The sequence below is a fragment of the Chelonia mydas genome, chromosome 1, assembly GCF_015237465.2.
Source record: "Chelonia mydas isolate rCheMyd1 chromosome 1, rCheMyd1.pri.v2, whole genome shotgun sequence".
NCBI classification, from domain to species: Eukaryota; Metazoa; Chordata; order Testudines; family Cheloniidae; genus Chelonia; species Chelonia mydas.
In genome coordinates this window covers 113,129,837-113,157,632 of record NC_057849.1, presented here as the reverse complement: position 1 = coordinate 113,157,632, position 27,796 = coordinate 113,129,837, and the positions used below count along the sequence as shown (strand labels likewise).

Below are 27,796 nucleotides of genomic sequence, written 5' to 3'. Positions count from 1 at the left end.
GTAAAGACCAAGAGCAGCATCAATAACCATCTAGACATGTATCTAATCTCTCCTGTCTGTCTTGGGTCTTCCTGAATTAATCCACCTGGGCACTGACCCCGTTGCTGCATCACCGCTCATATAGCACACTAAGGAAGAAGATGGATACTGCATGTGTAGCTCTCTACTCACAGTGGTGCATACAGTGTAGAGCAGTGGTTTTCAAATTTTTTTTCTGGGGACCCAGTTGAGGAAAATTGTTGATGCCCTCGACCCAACGGAGCTGAGGATGAGGGGTTTGGGATGTGGGAGGGGCTCAGGGCTGGGGCAGAGGGCTGGGGAGCTGGGGTGAGGGCTGTGGGTGAGGCCAGGAATGAGGGGTTCAGGTTGTGGGAGGGGGCTCTGTGCTGGGGTTGGGGTGCAGGAGGGGTTCAGGGCTCTGGGCTGGGGCTGAGGGGTTTGGGGTGCTCAGGGCAGGGGGTTGGGGTGCAGGAGGGGTGCAGGGCTTGCGCAGCGTGGCCCCGTGACCCCCCTGCCTAGAAGCCGAACCCACTGCTGGCCGCTTCTGGGGCACAGTGCGGTGTTGGAAAAGGTAGGCACTAGCCTGCCTTAGCTGGGCAGCACCGCCGTCAGGACTTTTAATGTTCCTGTTGGTGGTGCAGGCCAGAGTGACCCAGCGCCTGACATGCCATGACCCAGTAGTGGGTCGCCACCTGAACTTTGAAAAACGCTGGTGTAGAGCAGCCTGATTACCAAGTGTGCTGGTGGCTTTCGCTGCATACATTAGGCAGGGATGTGGTTGCAAAATTTTTCATTAATTGATTTCCTGTCTGGGTTGTAAGCTTAAAATAAATGGAGTACACCAAACACTGGGAGATGACTAATTTAAAATAAGGTTCATAAACACTCCTCCTCACAATTAAAAATGACACGATTAGCTATTAACATACAGTTTGTATGGTAACTTCCAACTTATCTGTATGTGTGTATATATACATACCTTACTATATGTTCCATTCTATGCATCTGATGAAGGGAGCTGTAGCTCACGAAAGCTTATGCTCAAATAAATTTGTTAGTCTCTAAGGTGCCACAAGTACTCCAGTTCTTTTTGCAAATACAGACTAACACGGCTGCTACTCTGAAACCTGACAATTAGCTATAGTTCTCAACTAATAAAACACAAGTAATGTATCTATGCTCCTGAAAAGGGGAAAGAGTACAAATGTGGAACCCTGAGCAATTTTGGCCATCTGCTTTTAAAGACTTTTGCATTATTTCTATTTGTACATCCTATCTTATATCCCAAGCCCCTGCAATTTTTATGTAATGGCCTGTCAGGCACCCATGCCAATTTTCACATGGTTGACATGAGAGTGCCAGTTCAGAAAGAATTCAGCTGGAATAACATCCTATCGCTGATCATTACCAGGCGTACATAATGGATTCCTGAATTTTAAGAGTAAAAACTGGTTTTATTATCTATTTCTAGACCCAGCCCCAAACTCTTCCCTTTTAAGCCTTCAAATTGTTATGGAATGTTATGGCATTGTAAACAACAGAGCATGTTTCAATGGTCTCTTACCATGTGCCCAAGTGTCAGCTGTTGAGAGGCAGCTGTTTCTTGGATAGCTGAACTTGAAAGGGAACTGGTTCCCTCGTTTCAGACTCAGGGACTCAACAGCACTCTGGAGGTAGCCTGGCTGCTTTTTTCACCTTTCATTGAAAAGCTAAATGGGGAGTATTTAGCTCCCAATTTAGTTATTTAAGTAAAAAGTTAAACTTTAAAAGCACCCTGTTGCTCTTCAGATGGTAGCAGTCAGTCAAGATAGCGTACAAGAAAGAGAGACAACACTAGACAGACAAGGTGTATAAGAACTTTGGCTGTCCAGGCTGCATATACAGTGTACAAATTGATTATGGCACGATGTGAATGCTTATCAAAAATTGAATTAAAAGTAGAACTGAGACTTACTTTTCCCCCTTTCTTTGTATTAATACATCTCATTTGTATAATTGATGTATGGAAATCTATTACGTGAATTAGGTGATCTGGATAACTTAAAACATAGGTTATAACATCCCCAACTGGCCCATCAGATTATGAATTAGGACATTCAGTACTGTAAAGATGTTTGTTACAAAGGATGCTGGGGTTAGTTTTGATATTTGACCCAGCTTTTTTTTTTCTTTTTTTGGTCTCATCCAATTTCCTGCCATTGCAGCAGCCTTGGCATTTGGACACCTTCATCTCTCCCTCTGTCTCCCAGTGGCACATAGTTTAATTTCCTGAGGACTGAAATGCTTTAGTATAACTCAAGTCTTTGGGCTTAATAAAGGGGCATCTGGATGAAAATGAATAGCCTGTGATATACAGAAAATGGTTCCTTCTGGCCTTTAAACCATATAAAATGAAATGAAGTTGAGAGACTGTCAATGACTTCAGTGGGCTTTGGGGCAGGCCTTAAAGTACAAACAAATGAAAATTGGTATATCCTAACCTGGCATGATAGTCTTCTTGCACTCATTGCATTTGGAAGAGTATTCATTGGAATAGCATTCAGTACAAAGTAGATGCTCCTCTTTTGCAGCAAAAGGTTTGTCCACCAATGAGTTCTTGCACTGGAAGCAGTGGAAACAGGTTTCATGCCAGTGCCGGTCCTTGTAGGACAGATCCTATAGAAATCCAAAACCACAGAATAAATAGAATGAATAATTTGCACAATTGTAAATTGGGAGAATAGCCAAGCATATTCAAGTCTGAATCACATAGCCAAGTGTTGAGGCTTATTCATACAGCTCAGGAAAACAAATTGTCCTGCTTGACAATGAACTGAATTGCTGTGGTTACTCAAAAGGGCAAAAGACAATTCCATCTCCTTTAATAGGCTTTAAACAAAACCCCCCAAACCACGTAACCTTTGCTTTTTGTAATACCGCAGAGAAACAAGTAGTCTCATTTATGTATTTCCCCTGAGAATTAAGTCATTAACAGAAATATAATATATTTTCTACCTCTGTCTTGGCCATTGTTGTCTTCTAGGTCATTCCTTCTTAACATGGGTCTTGGTAGAAATCTCTGTTCCACGTTCATCTCTGGTATTAATTCCATTTATTAATTACACTAAGGATTGAACTGGCCATGTATCTCTCCATTTTTTAGGACTAGATTTAGTTCAGTTTTACTAAGATGCTAAATATGGGTCAGAACTGTTACTACCACTTTGCTGCTACTTACATTGCTACTTTGCCATGGGCACCCCATATAGATGCAATGTCACATCATTTCTGTAGGTGCCACTCTAGAATTGTCTGATACTAAGATTGGCATCACAGTTCCAAACAATATTTCTTCCACTGAAATGTCAGTGCAGAAAATGATTTTAAAGGATTGTCCTTTTAGAAATTATTAAAAACCCATGTCCACTGTAACTCCCAAAGTCTTTGGTGTTTCAGACAAAACCCAGATTCAAACCATCCTGGTTTTACAAAATAAATCTCAACTGAAGAGGTTTTGAGGAAAAAAAAAAAGAAAAAAAAAAAAGGAGAGCGCAACCCCTTTGCATTTTTGCATAGGTTGAATAATCAGAATTCTTGACTTACCCAAGGGCATCTGCCTCTTAAATGTATAGGATCTCAGAGTTTGCATTGATTCCTGTATCATGAAAAGGCAATTTTTAAAATACACTGGAAAGACTAACCTTTCACTTTCCATTTAAAGACTTATCTATAACTGACAAACTGCTTACACTAAATTATATTGGTGAACAGAAGAGAGAACAATGAATCAAGGAATGTCAACATTTTTCTATCATCAGTGAGACAGAACATTAACAGTGGCACAGGGAGAAAATCTTGTTTGAACACCTGCCCTGCTCACCTCAACTCCCTCAAATCTTTTTTTCAAGTAGTCATTGAGGATGTTCTTGTTTTTTCCAACTCTGAGGTCACACAAAGTGTAACACCCATAGAGATTCCTATTTCACTGTTTTCATACAACTTGCTCTGTTCACGTCAGACAAAACCTTCTGAAACAAACCAGTTTCTGATCCTTAAATATCAGATTTTCTAACATCAAAATGAAAAAAAAAACCCTATCTTGTTGAAGAGATTGATATTTACATTACTTTCCTGAAAAGAAGTTGAACAACTTAATCATGATCTCCAAGGAATAATATTTTTCCTGGAAAAGTGTAACCTAGAGCCAACAGGGAGTTTTCCAAAATGTGAAGCTTGCTGGAAAATGGAATGACTGCAGATCTATGTTCTTTATTGTTGTCTCTTGTGAAACTGGAGGCATTTTTAAACTTAGGAAACTGGAAAAATAAGAATTTATCTCTTCTTTTTTCTTTTTCTTTTTTTTTTTTTTTTTTGCTGTGTTCTTCAAAGTATTTTTTACCTCCAAAGTTGGTAAAGTGGGTATCTGTTAACTGCTCCCCCCCACTTTTTGCTTATATAAGCCTCTCCAAAAATGTAGCTTGTACTTTTTAAAGTTGGAAATAATGAAGCCTATGCCTTTTTCTTTTTTTTAACAGTAAAATGTTCTTTGTCCAGAAGCCTCTAGAGTAATCAAAGCTAAACAAAGCTAGGTTAAATCTTGAAGTGTAATGTAGACCTATTGGCTTAGAGAAATTGCTGAGCTGTGGTTGAGCAATGATGTGCAATGGTGACTTGAAGCCACATTATGTCCTACCGCTGGACCAGTCTCCAGTGCAAGCTAGAGCAGCCTCAGACCTCCTCTAATTTGCATTGGCTGCTCACAACTGCGAGGAGCTGTTCCAGCAGCAGGGATCATGGATATAAAGACACTTGATCCATCCTCACTGCATGGATGAGGCCAGGAGGGAGACATAAAGCCATTACCATGGTAGTATGACATTCAAGGATCCCCCAGCACTAGAAGGCATCCTCAAGAGACTGGTTAAGCTGGCTTCATACCTGCTTTGTGCAACCCGAGTGGAGCAAAGCAGCCAGAGTGCAGATGAGGATCTGACCCAACGTGTCCATTGACCCTGATTTTTAAACCAGCCTCCAATATTGTGGGTGAAACTTTAGAGGCTGTTTTTGAAAATGTATGCTAGCTTGTGCCAACTGATGTATAGTTAAGAGATCTTGTTATCCTATTAATATGGGAAGCAAGCACAGGTGAGAAATGTAGAAGGATTACCCTGGATGGATCATGGGTCTCTGACCCAAAGTGTACACATGCACATTTGTTTATGGTATGAATGTTGTATAGCCTATGCAAAGAAAGACCGCGCTAGCCAAATCTGAGGGATATGTGTTACTGGTTAAAGCAGAAGGGGGAAATTGCATGCTTCTGCAGAGCTTAAAAAAAGCCTGTAGCAGAATCTACAGGGAAAATATTTAGCACTTAAGTAACTTTTCATCTGAGCTCAAAAAATAATTTTCCTCCCCTACCTGGTTTCATTTGATGAATAAAAAACCCCTAATTTAATAAACTTGTTTGAATTAGAAACAGGATGGGGGCGCTTCTCAGCCTGATCTTTCCACAAAGGTCAGTCCTGCATTACATAATGTTGTCCTCAAAGCAAACTTCTCCAAATCAAGCCTTCTTATGTGAGGGTGAGATCGTATTTTTTCCATAATTCTTCCAAAATTTACACATTCAGGAGACAATTTATTTTTCCTCTTCTGTGATATGACTGTAGGTGAATAACATTTTTTTTAACTGAACAAAATCGTAAGATTAGAGTTACTCAGTTTTATAAGCATAAATCCCTTATTGCCCTGAAACAGTATTGTTTTTTTGTTAGGCTTTACTACTCAAGCCATTGTGTTTTCCACTGAACTTGGTCTCCTCAGAGACCACAGTAGGAAGAAGGAGATTAGAGAGGTTATGAACAGGAAAGTAACCAAATATATTTGTGTTCATGAATTAGTGAAAACATCAGCATTTTTACTAGAAACAATGTTCTCCTTAGAATCTAAGGCAGGAAGAGTAGGATACAATTTCAAAGTTTTGTGTAAATTTTTGGTGTGCAGGTCCTGTGACTGAGTGATGCACTGCTAAAACCAGCACCTCGCTGCTTAGAAAATGTATAGGTGAAGGTCCTTGGTGTCTCTTTTTCCCTTCACAACACAACACAGGATATCAGACAAGTCAGATTTTCAGTGCCAAAGCAAAATAAGAATTGCAGCTCAGCAAAGGATTGAGATTTAATTGAAGTGTTGTTAAGATAACCATCAGGTTTCAGAGTAACAGCCGTGTTTAGTCTGTATTCGCAAAAAGAAAAGGAGTACTTGTGGCACCTTAGAGACTAACCAATTTATTTGAGCATGCTCAAATAAATTGGTTAGTCTCTAAGGTGCCACAAGTACTCCTTTTCTTTTTAAGATAACCATCCTGTTCCATATATTACTGTTGGCTCCATTTTCTGTTTGCCGTGCATATTTAAGATTGATCATTTTGATTAATTTTTGGCCCACCTGGTGCCAGAATAGCCTTCCACAACAATCCTCTTAATTTTTTTCTCAGATTTTGCCAACAAATTTTTTCATTCCTGTATACGTCATCTTATGGTCTGCATTAGAAAGGTGAGTTGTGGGTATTTCCTGTATTGATGATGATCTCTGCGCCAAAGAGACTGCAAAGAAACTATTTTTAAAAACTTGTAAAGAATGCTAAGATCAACTCAAAAGTCAAATTTAAGCCGTTAAGCAAATGTGAACATCTGAGGTTTTGAAAATTACAGAGGAATTTCCAGAAAGAATGTTCAGTATTTCAAGCAAGCAAGAGTGGGGAACAATAGCTGCAGCACAAGTCCACCAGTGACTTGGGCTTTGAAACCTAATGGTTTTAATACAAATTCCTTCTTTCTTAAGAGATGATCCTAGGAACCTGTTGGCATATGAATAATGTGCAATGGCTTTGAAAGCAACACGGGGGTATTTTTTTAATGTCTATCAGTGCTTCCTGCCATTCAATACGCAACGTTTTTAATCTGCCTGTCAGAGTTTTATAAACATTAGCTAGAAATGCTTACAGTTAACACGATGGCCTCAGGCCAGATGTATTATTAACATCACATGGTGTCATTTAGTTAACTGTGTTTCTGTGAAAACCAAAATTTTCAATAAAGTACCAGTCTGTATAATTTGTGAGTTATATTCACAGTCATCCACTCAAGTACTATAAAGAGATTGCAAGATTTTTAAAAAAACCCTTTAAGTAAAAAAAAAATAAAATAAAATTTTTTTTCAGTGTAAGGCCCTGTCTACACTACCCCACTTATGTCGGCAAAACGTATGTTGCTCAGGGGTGTGAAAAAACACACCCCTGAGTGACATAAAAGTCACCAGCATACGTGGTAGTCTGCACAGCGCTATGTCAGTGGGAAAGCTTCTCCTGCTGACACAGCCACCACCACTCGTTAGGGGTGGATTTATTATGTCGACAGGAGAGCTCTCTCCCATCCGCATGGAGCGGCTACACAAGTGATCTTACAGCGGCCCAGCTACATTGGTACAGCTGTGCTGCTGTAAACTCACTAGTGTAGACATGGCCTCGATGTCTTACAGAGAGGGTTTAGTGGATTGTGTTCTGCGTTGCTGTGCTGGAGATCCAGAGCCTGCCCCTCCTGTCCTCTCACAGGCACTTATTTTACACCGCTTTGACTCCATAGACGATACTCCTGACTTACACTGGTGTAAATCAAAGGAGGATCAGGCCCCTACTGCCTTGAACATTGTGTGCTCATTTACACCTGTGCACAGTGGATATGAAGTGTTACCAAAGCAAATACGTCAACTGTACTTGTGGTAATATTTTACACCCACTTTCCACAGTTGAAAAAGACCCCTCAAGGTACAAAGCAGTGGAGAATGAGGCACCCAAATCCTTATCCCAGTTCTGGCCTCTTGCTACCTGGCTATCGGGTAGTAGGAGTCTGAGGAAGCAATGAACTGAGCCACTTGGCCATTGATAACAGAAAAGTGCCATGCAGGACTGAATTAACCCATCACTGGGCCCTAGGCACGCATACGCTTCTGGGCCACTACCTTCTAATATGACTCCCTGCAGCAAATCACAACATCACTCACTCAAATTTAGCCCAGTGCCACTCCATAATTTGAGTGAGTGGCGTTGTGACCTGGTGCAAAAAATCCCAGTGCCGCTCATATTTGGCCCACCTGCCCTTTCATTAGCCAAATTGCCCCTGTTCACCACCTCCCCAAATTTGGGTTCTAAGCATGTGCCTAATTTGCCTATATGTTAATCCGGCTCTGTGCATGAGGCAAAAATGAACGCTTTGCCAGCTGCAGAGAGACTCCTCGGTTTAGAAGCATGGCAGTAGCTATGACCAAGGGCCTACAGGGAGTTTCAGAAGTCCATAAACAAATGGAGATCCTCAGGGCTCCATCAGTGACATTGAGGACTGGGGAAAAAAGTAATCTTACTTGGTTGTCTTGCTTCTACTCTCACTTACACCAGTGTAACTTCAGTGAAGTTACTCTTCATTTACACTGGCATAAGTGAAAGGAGAATCAGGTCCATAGGGTGTTTCTTAAATGTATCAAATTCTAGTTTGAAAATTTTCAGCTGTATAGAAGCTATACCTGAACAAGAAAACAAATACAGATCCTTCATTGGCCTTCGGTTTTTATTTTACATGCAGTAGATAAAATGATTAAAATCAGCTTCATTCTAAACTCACATCACAATGCTTGTCAACATTGTTATTTTTGTGTTTTTTTTGGGGGGGGGAAGGGGGCTGTTTTAAGACCTGTGGGATAGATCCATCCTGCAGTAAAAAGAAAACTATAATAGTAGAAATGATTTATCTGTTTTGTTATTCTTTCCAATAACTTTTAACAAATCTTCACTGAGAAACTTTCACCTTCATTTGCAATACTGCAGTTATATTCTCCACAAAGACAGTTTTGTGTCTTTTCTTTACACTTCGAAAAAACCCCAGTCATCTGAAATATTAAAATATTACTACCTACCTTTATCAGCCATTAAAGAGCGTCTAGTTTAAAAACACAGAAGATAAGTATATTGGATAACACCCACACTCCCTACATCCATAAAACTGAGTTGAAAAGTTCAGCCTGAGTAATTGCTGAATACTTTGGCTGAGATTTGTTGAATTCAGTCCAAGTTTTGGGATTCTTGAATGTCAACACATGGAAATATCTTCTCAGGGTATTAGAAAGAGACATTAGAACAAAAGTGCATTCTAGAGAGGGGCAGAAATATGATTTCAGTTCATCAGGTCAATCAGACTCTCTCCTTTCCCTGTTCTGTGTGTTTATGAGCTATAGAAAAGTTGGCACTGAATTTACCATTTCATAGATTATTGCCTGTTCCCTGCCATAGGTAGCAAAACCTTCTCTCCTATCTCCTAAAGGGGCCCTCCCAGTGACTTCTCAGTTGGGCTGGGTATGACACAGAGGCCCACTGAGGATCCACTACTTTGTGTCAGCAACTCTTGTCAGGCCTAACGTACTCACTACACCTCACACACTGGTGTCATAATCTGGATCTAGAAGGTGTCATATAATATATCATTTGAGAACTAATGACACACTGGTGATTAATATCATTGTGAAATGTGCGTGTTAACACTAGATGAGGAATTATGGATGTTCACTGAGTCTGTGACCAAAGGGAGAAAGAAGTTTTCTCCCACACAGGAGGGAAGGCAGCTATCTAGCTGTCTCCAATGTAAATTAAGCAAGGTGTGACCAAAGACAAAGAAAAACACATTTACATGCAAGATAAGCAAAGCCACCAGGTGAGCCCTAACTACTTAACAATCTCAGTGGGGATTGGAGATTGCACCCCCAGGAAGCCTCTTGAAGCAGGGCCAATGAACTCTGGGAAGATATAAGCAGGGAGAAAAGGACATTTTGGCATCCATCACTTGAAGAATTAAAGGGGTCAGAGCTCTTGAAATCACAGAACGCTGGATCCTTCAACCAAGGGGGTTGAAGTCTCTGGGAATTGAGCACAGGTGAGAAACTTGCTGAAATTAAGTTTTAGTGTTAGAAGCGTATTTTTACTTCTGTTTGCTTATGACCCCTTCTAGCTTAGTGATATCAAGTATCACTTAAACGGAGGACTTCTTGTTTAATGAACTTGTGTTACTTTTATGATAAACCAGTTCAGTGCTGTGATTAAAATAGTGTTTGTCAAACCCCAGTTAAATGAATGAGCTGCTGTTCACTGTCTCATTAAAGGAGAAGTGAACTTAACTTCTGCGTGTGTTCCAGGAGGGGGCTGGACGCAGCAGAGCAGACAGTTTTGGGGAAATACAGGGCGGGGTGGGTGGGGGGAATGGGGTTACTCTGCAAAAAGGAGCTGGAAGCCATGGTGTGACCTGCATGCTGTCTGTTGGTGTTAGGGCTGTTCGCCACAGCACTATAGCATTAAAAGCACACAGAGTGGCAGGACAGGTGGTGACATAACCCCTTACTGGTCTGCATTGAACCCTAAAGCATCACAGTGGGTGAATGAATTGGGAAGAGAAGAACTGGCATTTGTAACATTTTTTGAGAGTCCAATCTCCTGACTGCACCCCTTAATAGGTGCCTAGTCCTTAGACCCCCCAGTGCACTTTCATGGCCCCCCCCCATTACATTTCCACCACCCTAGGTCAACTCTCCATTGTAATTCCATCATGAAAATCATAGTTGTGCAAACTGCTTATTGGCAGTGGTTTGTGATTGTTACATGAGCAATTTGGACATGGAAAATGTATCTATGAATGTCTGAGGTAAGTGGCTTAACTATTACATTCTAAACTGGACTAGGAAGGTTTTGAGATTATTTCTGGGGTCCTATACATAGACTGCAGGATTGTACCCTATTCAATATGGTTTTGAAAATACAGGCCACCACTCTTGGGTTCAGCTGAGCCATGCTCAGTGCAGAATTGGAGGGGAATGGGGAAAGATGACCTTATGCTATGTTTGCAGCTCTCTGATTCCAGGGCCAGACAGGGATGAATTTGGCCTCCGGTGTAAGTTAGAGGAGAGCAGCCTTAAAGCTGCTTTAACCCATGTCCAGCTGCCTGTGGCCTGAAGGTGTCATTTTGGCAGTCACCAGAGAGCTGGAACAGAGGAGCACTCTAGCCAATCCCTTGCCCCTGACCACATCTGCTAACCTGGGGGGTGGGGTGTAGAGCTGGTGTTCCTGAGAGAATACATTTATGCAGGGGTGCAGTGGGCGCGTATCTACCTCACACATGTGGGGAAAGGATTAGTGTGGGTCTGAGAGACCAATTAACACATCTGGTTGCATAATGCCCAGATGGGGAGAAGCTAGGTGGTGCTACAAAGGAAGGAAGTCTGGAGCTGCAGGGAGAGAGATAAGAGCTTTGCTATCACTCTCTGAGAACTATAGGGTAGAGAGACTTGCAGGAAGCCCAGGGAGAGAAGATGGTTGGAAGACACAGTACTGGAGTAAGGTCCTGTGGCTGACTCTGACACAAGGGCAGGAACTGGACCTGTGGGAAGGAGCTCTGGGAGGTGTTGCTCATTACAAAGAGCCTGAGAAAGGGCTGGGAGAAAGGCCGGAGGAAAGGCTAATAGTAGGAAGGAATCCAGGGAGGCTGTGATCAGGTGTCTGGCAAAGCAGATCTTGGCGGCTGATCCTAGGGTCCCTAGACTGGGAGCCAGCACAGCAGCTGAACTTGGGTTCCTCTACCAGCCTTGAGAAGGTGGCATGAAGCTCCCCTGACATACGGGAATAAGGATGATTTAAAACCCTGATTGAAGGATGTAAGGACCATCAGGCCTAGGGTCAGGGGCCAGAGACCTGGTCTTGGAATTACTTCTTGTATTTTCTGTTACCCCAGAAGAGGATGGGATTAAAATGAGACCTGGCCAGAGGGCTGAGTCACGAGATGGGGCAAACTGCCACAGCACCATAGTGACCGTTGCCAGAGGGGACTAGAGAGGAAACAGCTGCTACATCATGCTCAGCTGCGAAGAGATCTGAGTGGTGAGTCCCCTACTACAGTCGTGCAGAATGCAATGCCATCCACAGCCTCAGAAACAACCCTGAAATTATAATCAAAGAGGCTGATAAAGGAGGTGTTGTTGTCATCATGAACACGTCTGACTACCAAAAGGAGGCTACCAGACAACTCTCCAATACCAAATTCTACAGGCCACTTTCCTCAGATCCCACTGAGGAATTCACTAAGAAACTGCACCATCTACTCAGGACACTCCCTACACTAACCTAGGAACAAATCAACATACCCTTAGAGCCCGGACCGGGGTTATTCTATCTACTACCCAAGATCCACAAACCCGGCAATCCTGGATGCCCCATCATCTCGGGCATTGGCACTCTCACTGAAGGACTGTCTGGATATGTGGACTTTCTACTCAGGCCCTATGCCACCAGCACTCCCAGCTATCTCCGTGACACCACTGATTTCCTGAGCAAACTACAATGCATTGTTGATCTTCCAGAAAACACCATCCTAGCCACCATGGATGTAGAGGCTCTCTACACAAACATCCCACACACAAATGGAATACAAGCTGTCGGGAACAGTATCCCTGATGATGCCACAGCACAACTGGTTGCTGAGCTCTGTGACTTTATCCTCATGCACAATTATTTCAAATTTGGTGACAATCTATACCTCCAGACCAGTGGCACCGCTGTGGGCACCCGAATGGCCCCACCATACGCCAACATTTTTATGGCTGACCTGCAACAACGCTTCCTCAGCTCTCGTCCACTCATGTCCCTTCTCTACCTACGCTACATTGATGACATCTTCATCATCTGGACCCATGGGAAGGAAACCCTGGACGAATTCCACCACGATTTCAACAGCTTCCACCCTACCATCAACCTCAGCCTGGACCAATCTACACGGGAGGTCCACTTCCTAGACACCATGGTGCAAATAAGTGACGGTCACGTTAACACCACCCTATACCGAAAACCCACCGACCGCTATGCCTACCTTCATGCCTCCAGCTTCCATCTCAAACACACCACACGATCCATTGTCTACAACCAAGCGCTGAGGTACAACCGCATTTGCTCCAACCCCTCAGACAGAGATCAACACCTACAAGACCTTCACCAAGCATTCTCAAAACTACGATACCCACACGAGGAAATAAGGAAACTGATCAACAGAGCCAGACGTGTACCCAGAAGCCTCCTGCTGCGAGACAAGCCCAAGAAAGAAACCAACAGAACTCCACTGGCCATCACATACAGTCCTCAGCTAAAACCTCTCCAACACATCATCACTGATCCACAACACATCCTGGACAACGATCCTTCACTTTCATAGGCCTTGGGAGGCAGGCCAGTCCTTGCCCACAGACAACCTGCCAACCTGAAGCATATTCTCACCAGCCACTACAAACTGCACCATAGTAACTCTAACTCAGGAACCAATCCATGCAACAAACCTCGATGCCAACTCTGCCCACATTTCTACACCAGTGACACCATCACAGTACCTAACCAGATCAGCCACACCATCACCGGTTCATTCAGCTGCACGTCCACCAATGTGATATATGCCATCATGTCCCAGCAGTGCCCCTCTGCTATGTACATCGGCCAAACTGGACAGTCCCTACGTAAAAGGATAAATGGACACAAATCACATATTAGGAATGGCAATATACAAAAACCTCTAGGAGAACACTTCAACCTCCCTGGACACACAATAGCAGATTTAAAGGTAGCCATCCTGCAGCAAAAAAACTTCAGGACCAGACTTCAAAGAGAAACTGCTGAGCTTCAGTTCATTTGCAAATTTGACACCATCAGCTCAGAATTAAACAAAGACTGTGAATGGCTAGCCAGCTACAAAAGCAGTTTCTCCTCCCTTGATGTTCACACCTCAACTGCTAGAAGAGGGCCTCATCCTCATTGATTGAACTAACCTCGTTATCCCTAGCCTGATTCTTGCTTGCATATTTATACCTGCCTCTGGGAATTTCCACTACATGCATCTGACGAAGTGGGTATTCACCCATGAAAGCTTATGCTCCAATACGTCTGTTAGTCTATAAGGTGCCACAGGACTCTTTGTCGCTTCTACTACAGGGGGGAATTCCTGGGTAGCCAGTTGTTAGTTTTATGGACGCTTTCTGCTACAAGAGTGTATGAGACATGCATGTTTTCTGTTTCATAGCTCCCCTTCCTCCCCATGTTACTTGGGTAGTGTTTTTATTGTTAAATGAACAGCTAAAATATTAACATTTATCACTTGGAGAGAAACTCAGTAACATTTTTAACCTATTAAACAGAAGGCTGATGTTCTAAATTTCCCCTAGATGGTAAAAAATACTCTCCAGTTTTCACCTGAAGCACTTCACTTCCATTCAAACAATCCTAACGCCAGCTGTGTAAAGCAGGTAATTATTAATAGCCTTTTTAACCCATAGAGAAACTGAGGCAGAGAGGTTAAATCCTAAGTTTTCAAAAGTGAGCCTATAATTTTGGGTATTTCACTCTTTTGGGTGTCCAGCATTGGAACCCTAGAGCCTCATGTTCAGAGGTGCTGAGCATCCGCAACGCCAGCCAATGGGAGCTGTGATTACTCAGTGCCTTGGAAAAGTGGGCCTGGGCATATTCAAGTTAGGCATCCAAAATTACTGGATATTCTTGGAAATCTGGACCAAAGCACTTCCTGACAGGTGTTGAGCTCTTTCAATTCCCCTGGATCTCCAAGGAGGTGCTTAGCACTTTGGAAGGTCAGGTTTTTAATTACCTAGTCAATAAGATGTTATGGAGCAGACATCTTCCACCCAGATCCCTCTATAATGTGGTGGGGATCCCTTGTGGGGGGGTGCATGCTTTATGCAGGGAATGGACCTATCCAATCTATTTTGACAGAAGTGATGTCAATGAAACACAAGTCCAAGGTACCTTACAATCACAGCCAATTGGTTTTTTGCATTCCTCACAAGTGTTGGAGTAAAGGCTCTCGTAACACTTCACACAATAGGGGCTCTCCTCTCTCAGGATGTACTTCTTGCCAAACAGGGACTCCTTGCAGTAATGACAGTCAAAGCGTTCAGTCATTTTGGTGTCTAGAATCCTGACCTGTCATGAAGAAGAAAACAAGCAGGTTCAGACTTATGACTTATTATCTTGAACTCCAATGAAAGCAACAAGATGGCATAGATCCCCTTCAGACCTATTGCATTGTACCACACCTATACTTAATTTAATGCTAAGTAATTTCAACACCTTTTTATTAGTTAATGAATTAAATCCTCATGTGAGGGGAAATTAGGAACATAAGGATGGCTGTGCTGCGTCAGACCAGTGGTCTTTCTAGTCCAGCACCCTGTCTCTGATAGTGGCTAGTGCCAGATGCCTCACAGGAAGGTGCAAGCATCCTCATAATGGACAGTAATGAAATAATCTGCCCACAGGAAGTTTTCTTCCACAATAATGCTTACAAAGTTTGATTCAGCAGAATGGTCTTGCTTGGTGAACAACCTGGTTAATCTGAGCTGTTTCATCCACTGTCCGAGTTGAGCATTTCTTGCTGTGAAGAGTTTTCAAGTTGTTTTGTGGATTATATCATTCAGATTTGAAGTGAGCTTTCTGCACATATAGAGATACAGTACAGACCCGATTTATGCGCGAATCCGCTTAAAGCGCCGTAGCGCCATGCCTCCCAGTGCTACCTATTTAACACGTGAGACTCGTTAACACGCAGTACAGGAACTTGCTATGTAGCACTACAGATTTGCTCACTAACTCACTGACCTAGAAATCGACAGGGAGTGCGGAGCGGAAACGTGTTGTATGTCTTTACCAATATTGGTAAAGACTTATCACACATGCTTAGTCATTGTCACGCTAGAGAGATATATAATATATAGTAGTTTTATATAGTAATTTATATACTACATTAGAAAATTTTAACCGTAGGCCTAATACAATGGCAGAGGGCAAGTGTCAGCGTTCCTACACTGCAGAAGGAAAGCTAGCTGCAATAGATCGACTGAAAAACCTAGGCCAAAGTTTCAAAAGATGTTGGGACTGCCGAAGCAACTCTCCGAGGATGGCTAAAAAATGAATCTAAATGGAATGGCTTTGTACTAAATATCGATTCTGCAGTGGGGCTTAAGTTAAAACGTGTGTGTTATTCAGCAAACCCCACAACAGACACAGCCATGCACATGGGGTTTGCTCAGGAAAGGCTGAAAGGAATGCCGCTAAGTGGGCCAATCCTTCAGCCCAAGCGACAAAATATGGAAATGTAATAGGGGATGAATCATTCCAAGCCAGCAAGGGGTTTATAAGTCGTTTTAAAAAGCGTCATGGCATAGCGCAGGTATCGATTTCTGGAGAAAGCCGATGAATCGGCCGCGAATGCGTTTACCACCGAGTTAAAATCTACTTTACAAAATGAAGACTACCATGAAGAACAACTTTATAATTGTGATGAAACAGCTTTATTTGCAAAACTGCTACCTGATAAGACTTTAGCCTTTAATTACGAGACACAGAAAACAGCTGGATTTAAAAAGATAAAAGATTGTGTGACTCTTCTTTTTTGTAGTAATAAGATGGGCAGCCATAAGCTTGCCCCTCTTCTCGTTGGCCGCTTTCATAACCCTCACTGCTTTAACCACCTCAATAGAGCCAAACTGCGAATTATATACGCTAACAGCAAAAATGCTTGGATGACTAGACACATTTTTCAACAACTGGTTCCACAATAGCTTTGTTCCAGCTGTTTGTAAGCATCTGCGGTTGAAGAAACTCTAAGCCAAAGCACTTTTGCTACTTGACAATTGTCCAGCCCATCCTCCAGCCGAATCACTGGTTTCGGCGATTGTGTCATGCACGTCTTCAGGCATTTCCGAATTCCTGAAGCAGTTAAACATGAAGGAAATTATTTATGTAGTTAAAAAAGCTTGGGATGGAGTAAAACAAAAGTCCATTGAAAACTGCTGGATAAAGGCTCTCAGTGATGCCTTTTCTGTCAAAGACGGCTCAGACTCAGAAAACTCCAGCAGAGGCACTGATTCAGAGCCAGACTTTGAAGGATTTTAGGAAGCAGACGTCCTACAAACACGCACGCAGACAAAAGAGGATAAAGGTAAACTTCTCTTTCAAATGATAAAAAATTTTAGTCCGGATATGTCACCGGAAATCATTACCGAGTGGCTGGAGATGGATGAAGATTGCCCGACTTCAGAATTTCTGTCCGAAGAAGAAATATTAACGGGCTGCGAGGCTACGTCAGACCGCGAAAGTGATGGTGAGAATTCTAATAACGCAGGCCCTAAATGACAATGACGAGGAGGAGGAGGAGGAAGAGGATGTCATTGAAAAGGTCAAAATTTCGCCCACAGAAGACCTTAGTGCTGTAGAAACTGTTGTAAGATTTATGGAGGAGCAAAATGTAGAAAATATCGAAATCATTCATCTGTGGCGAATGACAGACTGCATAAGAGAGAGAGAAAATGCGAGCCAGAAAGAGCAGAAAATAACGTCGTTTTTTTCTAAGTGAATCATAGATACTTTTTTCAGCACGGCCCTCTTAACCCACGGTCCGTTAACACGTGGTCGTGATGGCTTGACTCCCGACATCCGCGCGTAAATGGGTCTGTACTGTAGTTGAGTCAAATATGATGAGGAAACAGAGTGCTTTCTGTGTGAGGTGTGGCCTGGCCACTGCCAAGGTCCTGGGAATGGTGTGCAGACTGCAACCTGGGAATTCAGTTATGCTCCTGTAGCTGTACAGTAATTATAGGAGCAATCATAAGATAAAGGGGTAAGGAACTGCTAGCACAAATGCGAGATCTGTAGGCCTAGATCTATAAGAATAGCTTAAGCAGTTACCATAAGTATAAGGCCTTTCAGCCTGCATAACAGCAGTTACTCAATAAGCTAGCATAAGTAAGTAAACTAACGGTGATCTTAAGTCACAGGATGGCATAAGATTCTGTTCATTGTTTTGGAACAGTCACAAGCGTTGCAAGAAGACAGTCTGTACCTACCAGTTTTAGAGTATTTTTTGAGGAAATATTGCAGATGCCTAACCACAGGTAACCATAGTAATTCAATTGATGTATGTTAATAAGCTTTGCTTAATTACAGTACTAGCTATAGGATAAGGGGTCTCTAATATTAAGAGCAAAGAAGTTAAGGTATTGTAAAGGAGGGAAGAGCTATGCATACATATGCATGAGGACCATTAAGGTCTATAAAACATCTGGTCTCAGGTACAGCCATTGGGACTTCTTCATCGGCGTGCCGGAATCAGACTAGGATCTGTCTCAACTTCTAGAGCTCTCCCCAAGAATAGAGTGAGTTCGTGCCTGTAATTGTGCCGGCTGCCTTAACAGTGTTCTATTACATCACTTTACTTGTCTGGGTTGGTCCACTTATTGGATTAATTATTTTAATAATAACAATTTTACAATCACAGAAGGTCTTCCCGGAGTGTGAGTGGTGTTGTCACTGGCGTGCCCCAGGGGGCTCTCAAAGCAGTAATTATGATAATACTGGGCCTGATCTTGGGACAAGAACCTACCGAATTTCAGAGTGTTAATTGGATTCTAAATCAATAACCTAGGATCTGCTGAAGCCATTATTAGACAATGAAACTTGCTATCCCACAGGAAGGCATTGACAGCCAGTCTTCTTTCAAAGAAGTGATTATTAGGATCTCACTAAGAAATCACCTTTTGACCCTGACAATCACTCCAGTTCTCAGCTAGACTCCAGTCTTCCTCATAAAAGAATGATTATTCAGAAGGTTGTAGAGAAGGGAACTCAAATGAGATCCAGAGTTCTCTGGTCATCTTGGCATCTAATGAATTTGGTTGGGGCCTGGCTGTTGCACAGACACTATACTGATTGTGTTGTTTTATGCTTCCTTCTGTAGATGTGGGTGAAGACCAGATGTCTATGCCGAGTCTTTTCGCTCTGTCAGTGGGATTTTGTACCACTGAGCTGTTGACACACCATGGCATAGGCGGGGTCGCTTTTGAATGCTTCCATTCCTTCTTTTTGAGAGATCCCAGTGAGTTGTGCTGTGCAATTGCTAACCTGCACTGAGCCATGGGGTGGCTTCAGTTGCTATTTCTATTCAGCTTGTTTATGGGCCATTAGATGGGTTAGAAAGGAGGTATGAGCTGGTCTGTAGATGACACCCATTCCTATATCTATTCCTCTGATCCTATCCAATGCAGTTGACTGATTTATCCAGTGTCTATGAGAGACTTGGACATAGAGGAGAGTTAGCTATCTGAGATTCAGTTCAAATAAGATTGAATTAATGCTTATAGACTGGGAAAGCAACTGAAAGAAACAGCAGAGATTATGTCCACTTCCCTGCATGAGGAATACTTACTCTTTTATTCAGGTTCACAAACTGGGGGTCTTATTGAACCCCACCACTCATTCTGAATATGCAGATAGCAGCTGTTTTTATTATTTGCCTTTGGTTAGAAGGCTGAGAGTTCCTTTTAGGTGCACTTTGTTACAATTATTAATGTCTTTTCAAATTAATTGCTGCATTGTGAGCTGTATGCAACTACACCTTAAAACCATTCAAAAATTACTTCAGAGTGTGTAACTGTCTGCCTGTGAAGTGGTTTCCCATGTGGACTGCAGTATACCTGTGCACCATACTCGAACTGTTTGCCCGTTGGTTTCCAGATGAAGATTTAAACTGCTTTTGGTCTTATAAAGCCTTAAATGGTTTGGGTCCTAATAACTGAAATGACCATCTTTCTTACCTAAAAGAAAAGGAGTACTTGTGGCACCTTAGAGACTAACCAATTTATTTGAGCATAAGCTTTCGTGAGCTACAGCTCACTTCATCGGATGCATACTGTGGAAAATACAGAAGAATTGATTTTCCTTAAGATGGAAGTGAAAATAAAGTTTCCTCGCTTAGTTAAAAGACAAACAATCAGTTCATCAAAGCCCTGAAACTGGAACTGGCCTCTAAGAGGCCAGTTATTTCCACCTCCCAAAGTCTGTCCTCCGTTATCTGAAATTACAGAAACTGAGAGCTGCTTACACAGTAACACCATCAAATGTACTGGTGGTGAGACCTCACCAACAAAAGACCAACAAAACATGGTGAGACCTCACCTGGAATACTGTGTGCAGTTCTGGTCTCCCATGGTTAAGAAGGATGAATTCAAACTGGAACAGGTACAGAGAAGGACTACTAGGATGATCCGAGGAATGGAAAACCTGTCTTATGAAAGGAGACTCAAGGAGCTTGGCTTGTTTAGCCTAACTAAAAGAAGGTTGAAGGGAGATATGATTGCTCTCTATAAATATATCAGAGGGATAAATACCGGAGAGGGAGAGGAATTATTTAAACTCAGTACCAATGTGGACACAAGAACAAATGGATATAAACTTGCCATCGGGAAGTTTAGACTTGAAATTAGACAAAGGTTTCTAACCATCAGAGGAGTGAAGTTTTGGAATAGCCTTCCAAGGGAAGCAGTGGGGGCAAAAGATCTGGCTTTAAGATTAAACTTGATAAGTTTATGGAGGAGATGGTATGATGGGATAATATGATTTTGGTAATTAATTGATCTTTAAATATTCATGGTAAATAGGCCCAATGGCCTGTGATGGGATGTTAGATGGGGTGGGATCTGAGTTACCCAGGAAAGAATTTTCTGTAGTATCTGGCTGGTGAATCTTGCCCATATGTTCAGGGTTTAGCTGATCGCCATATTTGGGGTCCGGAAGGAATTTTCCTCCAGGGCAGATTGGAAGAGGCCCTGGCGGTTTTTCGCCTTCCTCTGTAGCATGGGGCACAGGTCTCTTGCTGGAGGATTCTCTGCTCCTTGAAGTCTTTAAAGCACGATTTGAGGACTTCAATAGCTCAGACATAGGTGAGAGGTTTTTCGTAGGAGTGGGGTGGGTGAGATTCTGTGGCCTGCGTTGTGCAGGAGGTCAGACTAGATGATCATAATGGTCCCTTCTGACCATTCTGACATTAGATTCTGACTATGAATCTAAGAGCGGACAGGTGTACTGTATTAAATTTCTCCCCGTAGGAATGTGCTACTTATGAAGCACCAGGACTGGCAGCCGTAAGTAATGCACGTATGTAGCACATTCCTATGGGGAGCAATTTAATACACTACACCTGGGTAGGGAAAGCTGTTTCTCCCCAAATAGCCTGGTCCCCGCCCCCTGTCCTCCCCCTCCCACTTCCTGCTCCCTGACTGCCCCCCTCAGAACCCCCGACCCATCCAACCCCTCCTGCTCCTTGTCCCCTGACCGCCCTCTCCCAGGACCCCCGGCCACCAACCACCTCCTCGGAACCCCACCCCCTATCCAACGCCCCACTCCCTGTCCCCTTACTTGCCCGCCCCCTATCCACACCCCCGCCCCCTGTCAGGCCCCCTGGGACTCCCACACCTATCCAACCCGCCCTGTTCCCTGACCGCCCCCTGGGACTCCCTGCCCCTTATCCAACACCCCTCGCTCCCCGCCCTCTTACTATGCCGCTCAGCGCCAGCCATAAGTAGTACACCATAAGTAACACATTCCGATGGGGAGCAATTTAATACACTACGCCAGCCCGCCATACAGTTTCGGAACCCCAGTGTGGCCCTCAGGCCAAAAAGTTTGCCCACCTCTGGCCTAGATAGTGGGTAACTGATACTGCTATTTAGGGCTCGTCTACGCTTAAAACACTGCAGCAGTGCAGCTGTAGCACTTTGGTGAAGACGCTACCTATGCCAACCGGGGGGTTCTCCCATCGGCACAGGTACTCCGCCTCCCCGGGAGGCAGCAGCTAGATCCCACTGACCGAGTGCTGTCTGCACCAGGGCTTAGGTCAGTTTAACTGCATCACTCAGGAGTGTGGATTTTTTCACACCCCTGTGCGACATCGTCATGCTGTCCTAATTTCTTCATGTAGACCAAGCCTTAATAAACTAATCAGATTGCTTCACTCTTTACCTAGAACTCCCTCTTCTTGGCTGGTATCATGGATAGAGCGTACGCTTTTTGGGTCAGAAACTGTCTTTTTATTGTGTTTCTTCAGTGCGTAACACAACAACGCCTCCAGCTGCTACCATACACAGGTGCTGGCTTCCTCCAAGCCCCATGGGTGCTCAATCCCCTGCCCTCCCACTTCCTGCCCAGTTCCACCCCCTCCCCCGAGCATGCCTCATCCCCGCTCCTCCCCCTCCCTGCCAGCGCCTCCTGCATGCCAGAGAACAGTTGATTGCGGCGAGCAGGGGGCACTGGGAGAGGGAGAAGTTGGTCGGCTGGGCCACTGGCAGATGGGGAGGGCTGCCAGTGAGCATTAAGAATCCACTAATTTTTTACCGGGGATGCTCTGGTTCTGGAGCACCCACAGAGTCAGCGCCTACGCTACCATAATACAAATTAATAATAATACTGTTGCTATTTACATCAGTACTCATCAAAATCCTAGTAATAAACAAGCCTATCCCATCATAAAATCTCACTTCTACCATGATCCACATCATAAATAAACTCCAAAGGAATACAGAAATTCTCAGGCAACCTTTTCTTCACAGGCCTGGAAAAAAAGATGGACGCTTCAGCATGCCCAGAATGTTAATATGTCCAGGTCCTGCCATGCCAAGTAGGGCAGTGATTGTAAGACAATAATCAAAGAATAATTTAATACATTACCTTTACAATGTGCTTCCTTTCCTTTTTCCATTGAGTAAGCTCATTAGAAGAGAAGTGGTTACTAAAATTTACACTGCCACACTGAGAAACACTAAAAAGAACAACGGTAAAAGCAAGAGGGAAATATCCTCACTATAAAATGTAGGAGACAAATTATATTAAAAGACTCAAAGCTTTTAACTCTCACTGTAATGGCATACTGAGATATGGAATGAAATCCAGGCACTGTTGAAATCAGTGGCAGCTTTGCGATTGACTTCAGTGGAGCCAGGATTCCACCCACAGTCTGTACTCCTGTGAGCATGAGATTCTGCTAACCCTCTGTTTAGAAATTAAGTGCTCCTTGGAGGTGTTCAGACACTTCCCACACATGTGATTTTTTTAAAAAACCGCTGTGTGCATGTAGGATTTTTCAAACCTTTTATTTTCCTTCATTCAAGAAAGGAAGATTTCTGTCTGGCAACTCCACTGACAAAGTCCATGCAGACACGGAGCATTTGGAAACTATTTATGTTAATGTTCCAAAGGCTAAACTGTAAAGATTTATGATGTCCTTTGTAGTTACGATGTACCAGTCTGAACTATACAACAGATTTACTGCCAAGAGATGATCTTTCCCGTAACTTAGCAGTTATGGGCACAATTGTTATCAATCATCTTGTCGCACCATCTGCCTGTGAATTTTCCAAGATCTAATAATTTTTCTGACCAAGACCATAATTCCATGCAGGCATCAGAGGCTAATGTTATTACTTTTTTTGTTTATTTGAAGAAGAGACTAAATGAACATTTACCAGAAGCATTAGTTGGAAAAGAAGGCATAAAGGGCAGATGGAAATCCACCTGAATTGAGCTGTATGGACCCTAATATGGAATAGATATTGTACAATAAACTAGGGTGATTCTATGGACTGGCTGGCTGATGGGGAGAAGGAGGTAAGATCGCTCACCTTTGAGCGCCTATTTGAGTTCTAAGTAGCCATTGGGCAAGGAGTATTCATTTACGGTGAGCGTTATGCCTGATTCTCAGGAAGAGGAGCTGACTGTCTTGCTGTAACGTGTTCTGGGCCAGATGGAGCTATGCCGATTTGCACTGGCTGAGGAGCTGGACTTCCGTGTTTGCTGGGCTTTGTCATTGCACACCATTGCTTTTTTAAAGTCTATTTTAGGGCTTTCGGTAGCACCCATGTGGCTCTCAGGAGGGTTAGTCTGGTCTTCAGTATGAGGAACCACAAATAGCTAAAATATGTCGAAGTTGAACATCTGTCAGGCTATGCATCTTTAGTGAAAGATCTCAGTTCTCTGCATGTGCTCCTGTGTGTTGTCTCAGAGGTGGCTGATTTTGTGGCATTTTTGGCAATTAACTGTCCGTGTTTCTAGTATGTGGTGGTGTCACTTTCATGTGATTCTTCTCTTTCCTGGCATACAGTCCTCAAAAGTTTTCCAGATTTAATCTGCTTTACAGAGCTAATAAAGACAACAGGAGAGTTAAAACACCTGGGGCTAGATTGTACCTAGTCCAGTGTGGAAAGAGGGCAGAAGGGGCTATTCCTGCTTTCTGCCCCTGGGCAAGGGCTATGTATAGTCCTGGACCTTGCATCCCTAACATGTAAGGACCAAGGAAGTCTAGCCCCAGCAATGACACTCGACTCACAAACGGATCGATGCAGGGGCAGTGGTCTGTGCTGCACCCTGGGGAAAGGTGCAGTAGTGGGCACTGCTGTGCGTATTCCACAAGCACAGTGTCTCAGAGTGGCTGGTGTTGTACTTCTCCTCCATGAAGGTGCACATTTCCCATCCTTGGCTGAGGGGGAGGGAAAAAGAAGAAGAACTTTTCAAGGATATTTCGATGTTAACCCGAGTACCAACACCCCCATTCCAAGCATACAGACATCCCATCTTTCTGAAGGTCACTGACATGGAAACTCCTAGAGGGGAGCGGGCAGAAGCTTCCTCTTCTGCACTTCCTTTCATCATGGGGAAGCATGACTTCAACAATCTCTTCCATCTGGTGACCTGTGTATCCTGTATAATGACAGCTGTACTAACTCTGTTAACGGGTGCTTAACCACTCTCTGTGTAAACTTTGCTGCTAACTTTCTTTCTCAATTGGCTGGTTGTCCACCTCTTCTTTCTTTTGTCATTTCTTCTGAAGGGGAAGGGAGGGAAGCCTCCTAATACCATGGTACAGTGATCTTATTGTAAGCAGGACCCAAGGGCTTAGTGGGAAAATTCAGTACTGTGCCTTTGAGAAACCAAAGCATCTTAAGATATGCTGTTGCTCTCTTTCAGAACATGCCCAGCCTCAAACCCCATGACTGTAGTCAGACTGTGACCTTGACCAGTAAGTGCTGATAGAAAAAAGCAAATCTTTTAACTGTGGATTTGTTCCTTGCTTCATGTGCGACTGGGGGTGTGTTTCCAAGAATAAAACAAAGAGTTTGGAGCTTGCAAAAAGCATTCTTAAGACCTCCCAGAAGTCATTCAGCAAAACCAGAGAACGCATGGAAGGGTGCATCACTCTACCTCTCCTATAGATAAATAGAAGGTTTCTCAGTTTGGCACTTTACACAAACATTAAATAACAATGATCTATCTATATATCAAGGTATTTATATATCCTCTAATACCATAATATCTGAGCAACTCACAATTGTTAATGTAGTTACTCTCTCTGTGCCTCAGTTCCCCACCTGTAAAATGGGATAATAGTACTTCTCTACTTCACAGGGTGTTGAGACTATTAGTCACTTGTCCATGGTCACACCAGACATCTGTCAGACCATGGTCTTTGAACCCAGCCTCCTACGACCTAGGCTAGAAGTCTAATGACATATCAGCTGGATGTCCAGATCCCAGTTGAGTCTCTGTGCGGGTTTTTTATCTCAATGTAAGTTATTTTAAAAAGTTACAATCCATTTAACCCCTCAAGTAATTCTGTGTCTACTTTTAAAATTATAAGACTTTGAAAATAATGGATCATCTATTCTGCTGAACAAAAATGTTTAAGAATTAAACACATAATGAAGAAGACTTTGGGATGAGATGAAAAACTATACTAAAAAAGAGGGAGAAAGAGTGACTTGTTCCATTCATGGTGATGCAGCATTAACTCACATAAACCCTGAAATGCAGAAGTTTACGTTCTTATTGCAGTGTTAAACTCACTCAAGTTGCTTGTACTATTATTAGTGTGTACGTTACTACTCAGCAGCCTAATTATTATAATAAACTATTCTATAGAGAGGGGCACGTGCAAATTAACAATGAAATAAGAACCATCATTTTTTAGCTTTCTGACAGGCAGGGGTACTTGAATATTCAGCTTTGACGGAAACCTGCAGTGTTTCCTGATCAAACCTTTTTCTATATACTTACTCACATACATAGCTAAATACTTTTGATATTCTGATTTCTCTGTGGCTGTTGGTGTACCTCTGATTTATTCCCTGGAGGCTGCCAATATTCTACTATCTTCTACCCTCATTTGGGGTAAAATTGCATCACAAATAACTCAGTATATGTAAATGCAACATAATTTTAATTGTGCAATTTTAAATCAGGCAAAAAATGTAAATAAGTTCCCCAGTCCTTGGGGCTGACTGAGCTGCCATCTTTCTATCCTCCACCCATTCGCTAAAGCTACCCGGGACCAGCTTATTCCCCAGCACAAGGTGAAACAGTCTCATGACTGCTCTAACCTACATGAGTTTGTAACCAGCCTCTGGGTGTTGGAGGAATGGCATTGAGCAGACCTTATGCCTGCTGGGGATTCCCAGAATGGGGGAACCCCCAGCTGCTTTTAAGGCAGCTTTATGGCTCATTTGCAGGGAAGAAAAAGCAAGGACCTCTTCTTAAATGGTCCCAGTTGAACTTCAAAGCCTACCACCTTCCATCTGGTGTAGGTATTTACATCAGTGTGAGCTGGAGATAACATGCTGTCCTTCGAATATGACAGTGTTTCACACCCAGCTTACACAGGAGTAAATGACTACACAAGGTTCAGCTTATTTAATGGAGAATTGAGCCAAATGGACTTACTTATGTGGGTATGGGTTTTGGAACTGGATCTTAATTTTTTTCTGAAATTAAAGCTTGACTTTACAGACTGCAACAAAATTTGTCATGAGATCTTATAATTGCAAGAGCTGTAACTTTTGTCATAATCCTGATTTTCTCCAGCTCCTGATGTTCAAACCTAGTGGATTTTTTTTTAGGACAGTGTCATGCAAGTTTCTATGAGCCATTTAAAATCTTCATCATGTAAACTGTTACAGCTCCAGTCCCTGTGCTTGAGTGCCTGACTCTGTGGGTGGGGAAAACGTCCATGTTGATTTCACAACCAGGCTTCATTGAGCTCGCTTAAAAATCATAACACCCTAGTTAGGAAGCCGGAAAGCCAGAGGGTACAGGCCCTGTCTATGTCCAGTATCCTTGATAGCATCCTAGCTGAAAACTCTTCAGTCAGAGCTAGCCTAGGTGTCTTGCTGCCAGAGGTGGAAAATGTGTTCAGTGCTTCCCACTCACCCGAAAGGTGCTGCAAGCAAAAAAACCCAACCTCCCCGACACCCCAAACAAACAAAAAATCCAAGCAGAACTGTCGAGCACCCTCTCCGTACCTGCCCCCCAAATGGGGATTTGGCACCTCCAAATGTTGGCATTCAAAGCAGCCACCCTGATTGCCTGCCCTGTCTTCAGGACAGGAACTGTGTTTTGGAGCATCTATGTACATTCTCCTAGAGTATAAGTAGCAAGCAGTGATAATCGACAAAAAAAAATCATAGCAGAGGTGGAACTGAGCTTGTATATAGTGGCATGAACACTGCTAATTGTCTAGTGACCACATCATGTTCTGCAGAATGTAAGTCTTCATTTAAACAGAAAATCTAGCCCTATGATTGCTAAAATATGCAAGCCCATAGTGACCATGGAAGATTTGAATGTTCAGCAACAGCTGAACCATCTGAGCTGCCCTATTCATCTCAATGAAGTGTTAATTCTCACCCTAATGATAACAGTGTAAATACTAACATTGTTAGCTGTTTCACTGTTAATAACTTTAGTATAAAACATCCAGATGTTGTGGGATTATGGTGAAGTACTCCCACTTTTTTCTCCACTATGACACCTGCTCAACAGCAATTCCCCCACCCTCCAATCATTTATAATTTTATTAGT

At 43.0% G+C, this 27,796-nt stretch overlaps 2 protein-coding genes across 8 annotated transcripts in view; one reads left to right on the top strand and one right to left on the bottom strand.

Annotated features, from left to right (window-relative positions):
• Positions 1-27,796, bottom strand: part of FHL2 (four and a half LIM domains 2) — a 62,801-nt gene that overhangs the window by 7,295 nt on the left and 27,710 nt on the right. For 3 of the 7 annotated variants that reach the window (XM_037897802.2, XM_037897793.2, XM_007068949.4), the window contains 2 exons: positions 14,867-15,043; positions 2,481-2,655 (listed from right to left, as the gene is read on the bottom strand). In XM_037897802.2, the coding sequence (XP_037753730.1) occupies positions 2,481-2,655; positions 14,867-15,022 (331 nt within the window). In that variant the 5' untranslated portion in view covers positions 15,023-15,043. Of the gene's footprint in view, positions 1-2,480; positions 2,656-14,866; positions 15,044-22,618; positions 22,710-27,796 lie in introns of all 7 variants that reach the window. The other 4 variants (XM_043536481.1, XM_043536485.1, XM_043536492.1 and 1 more) reach the window with 2 other exon arrangements.
• C1H2orf49 (chromosome 1 C2orf49 homolog) overlaps positions 1-27,796 on the top strand; it is a 60,437-nt gene that overhangs the window by 30,454 nt on the left and 2,187 nt on the right. The window contains exon 4 of the mRNA XM_043536462.1: positions 6,479-6,537. Coding sequence (XP_043392397.1) covers positions 6,479-6,537 — 59 coding nt within the window. The remainder of the gene's footprint in view (positions 1-6,478; positions 6,538-27,796) is intronic.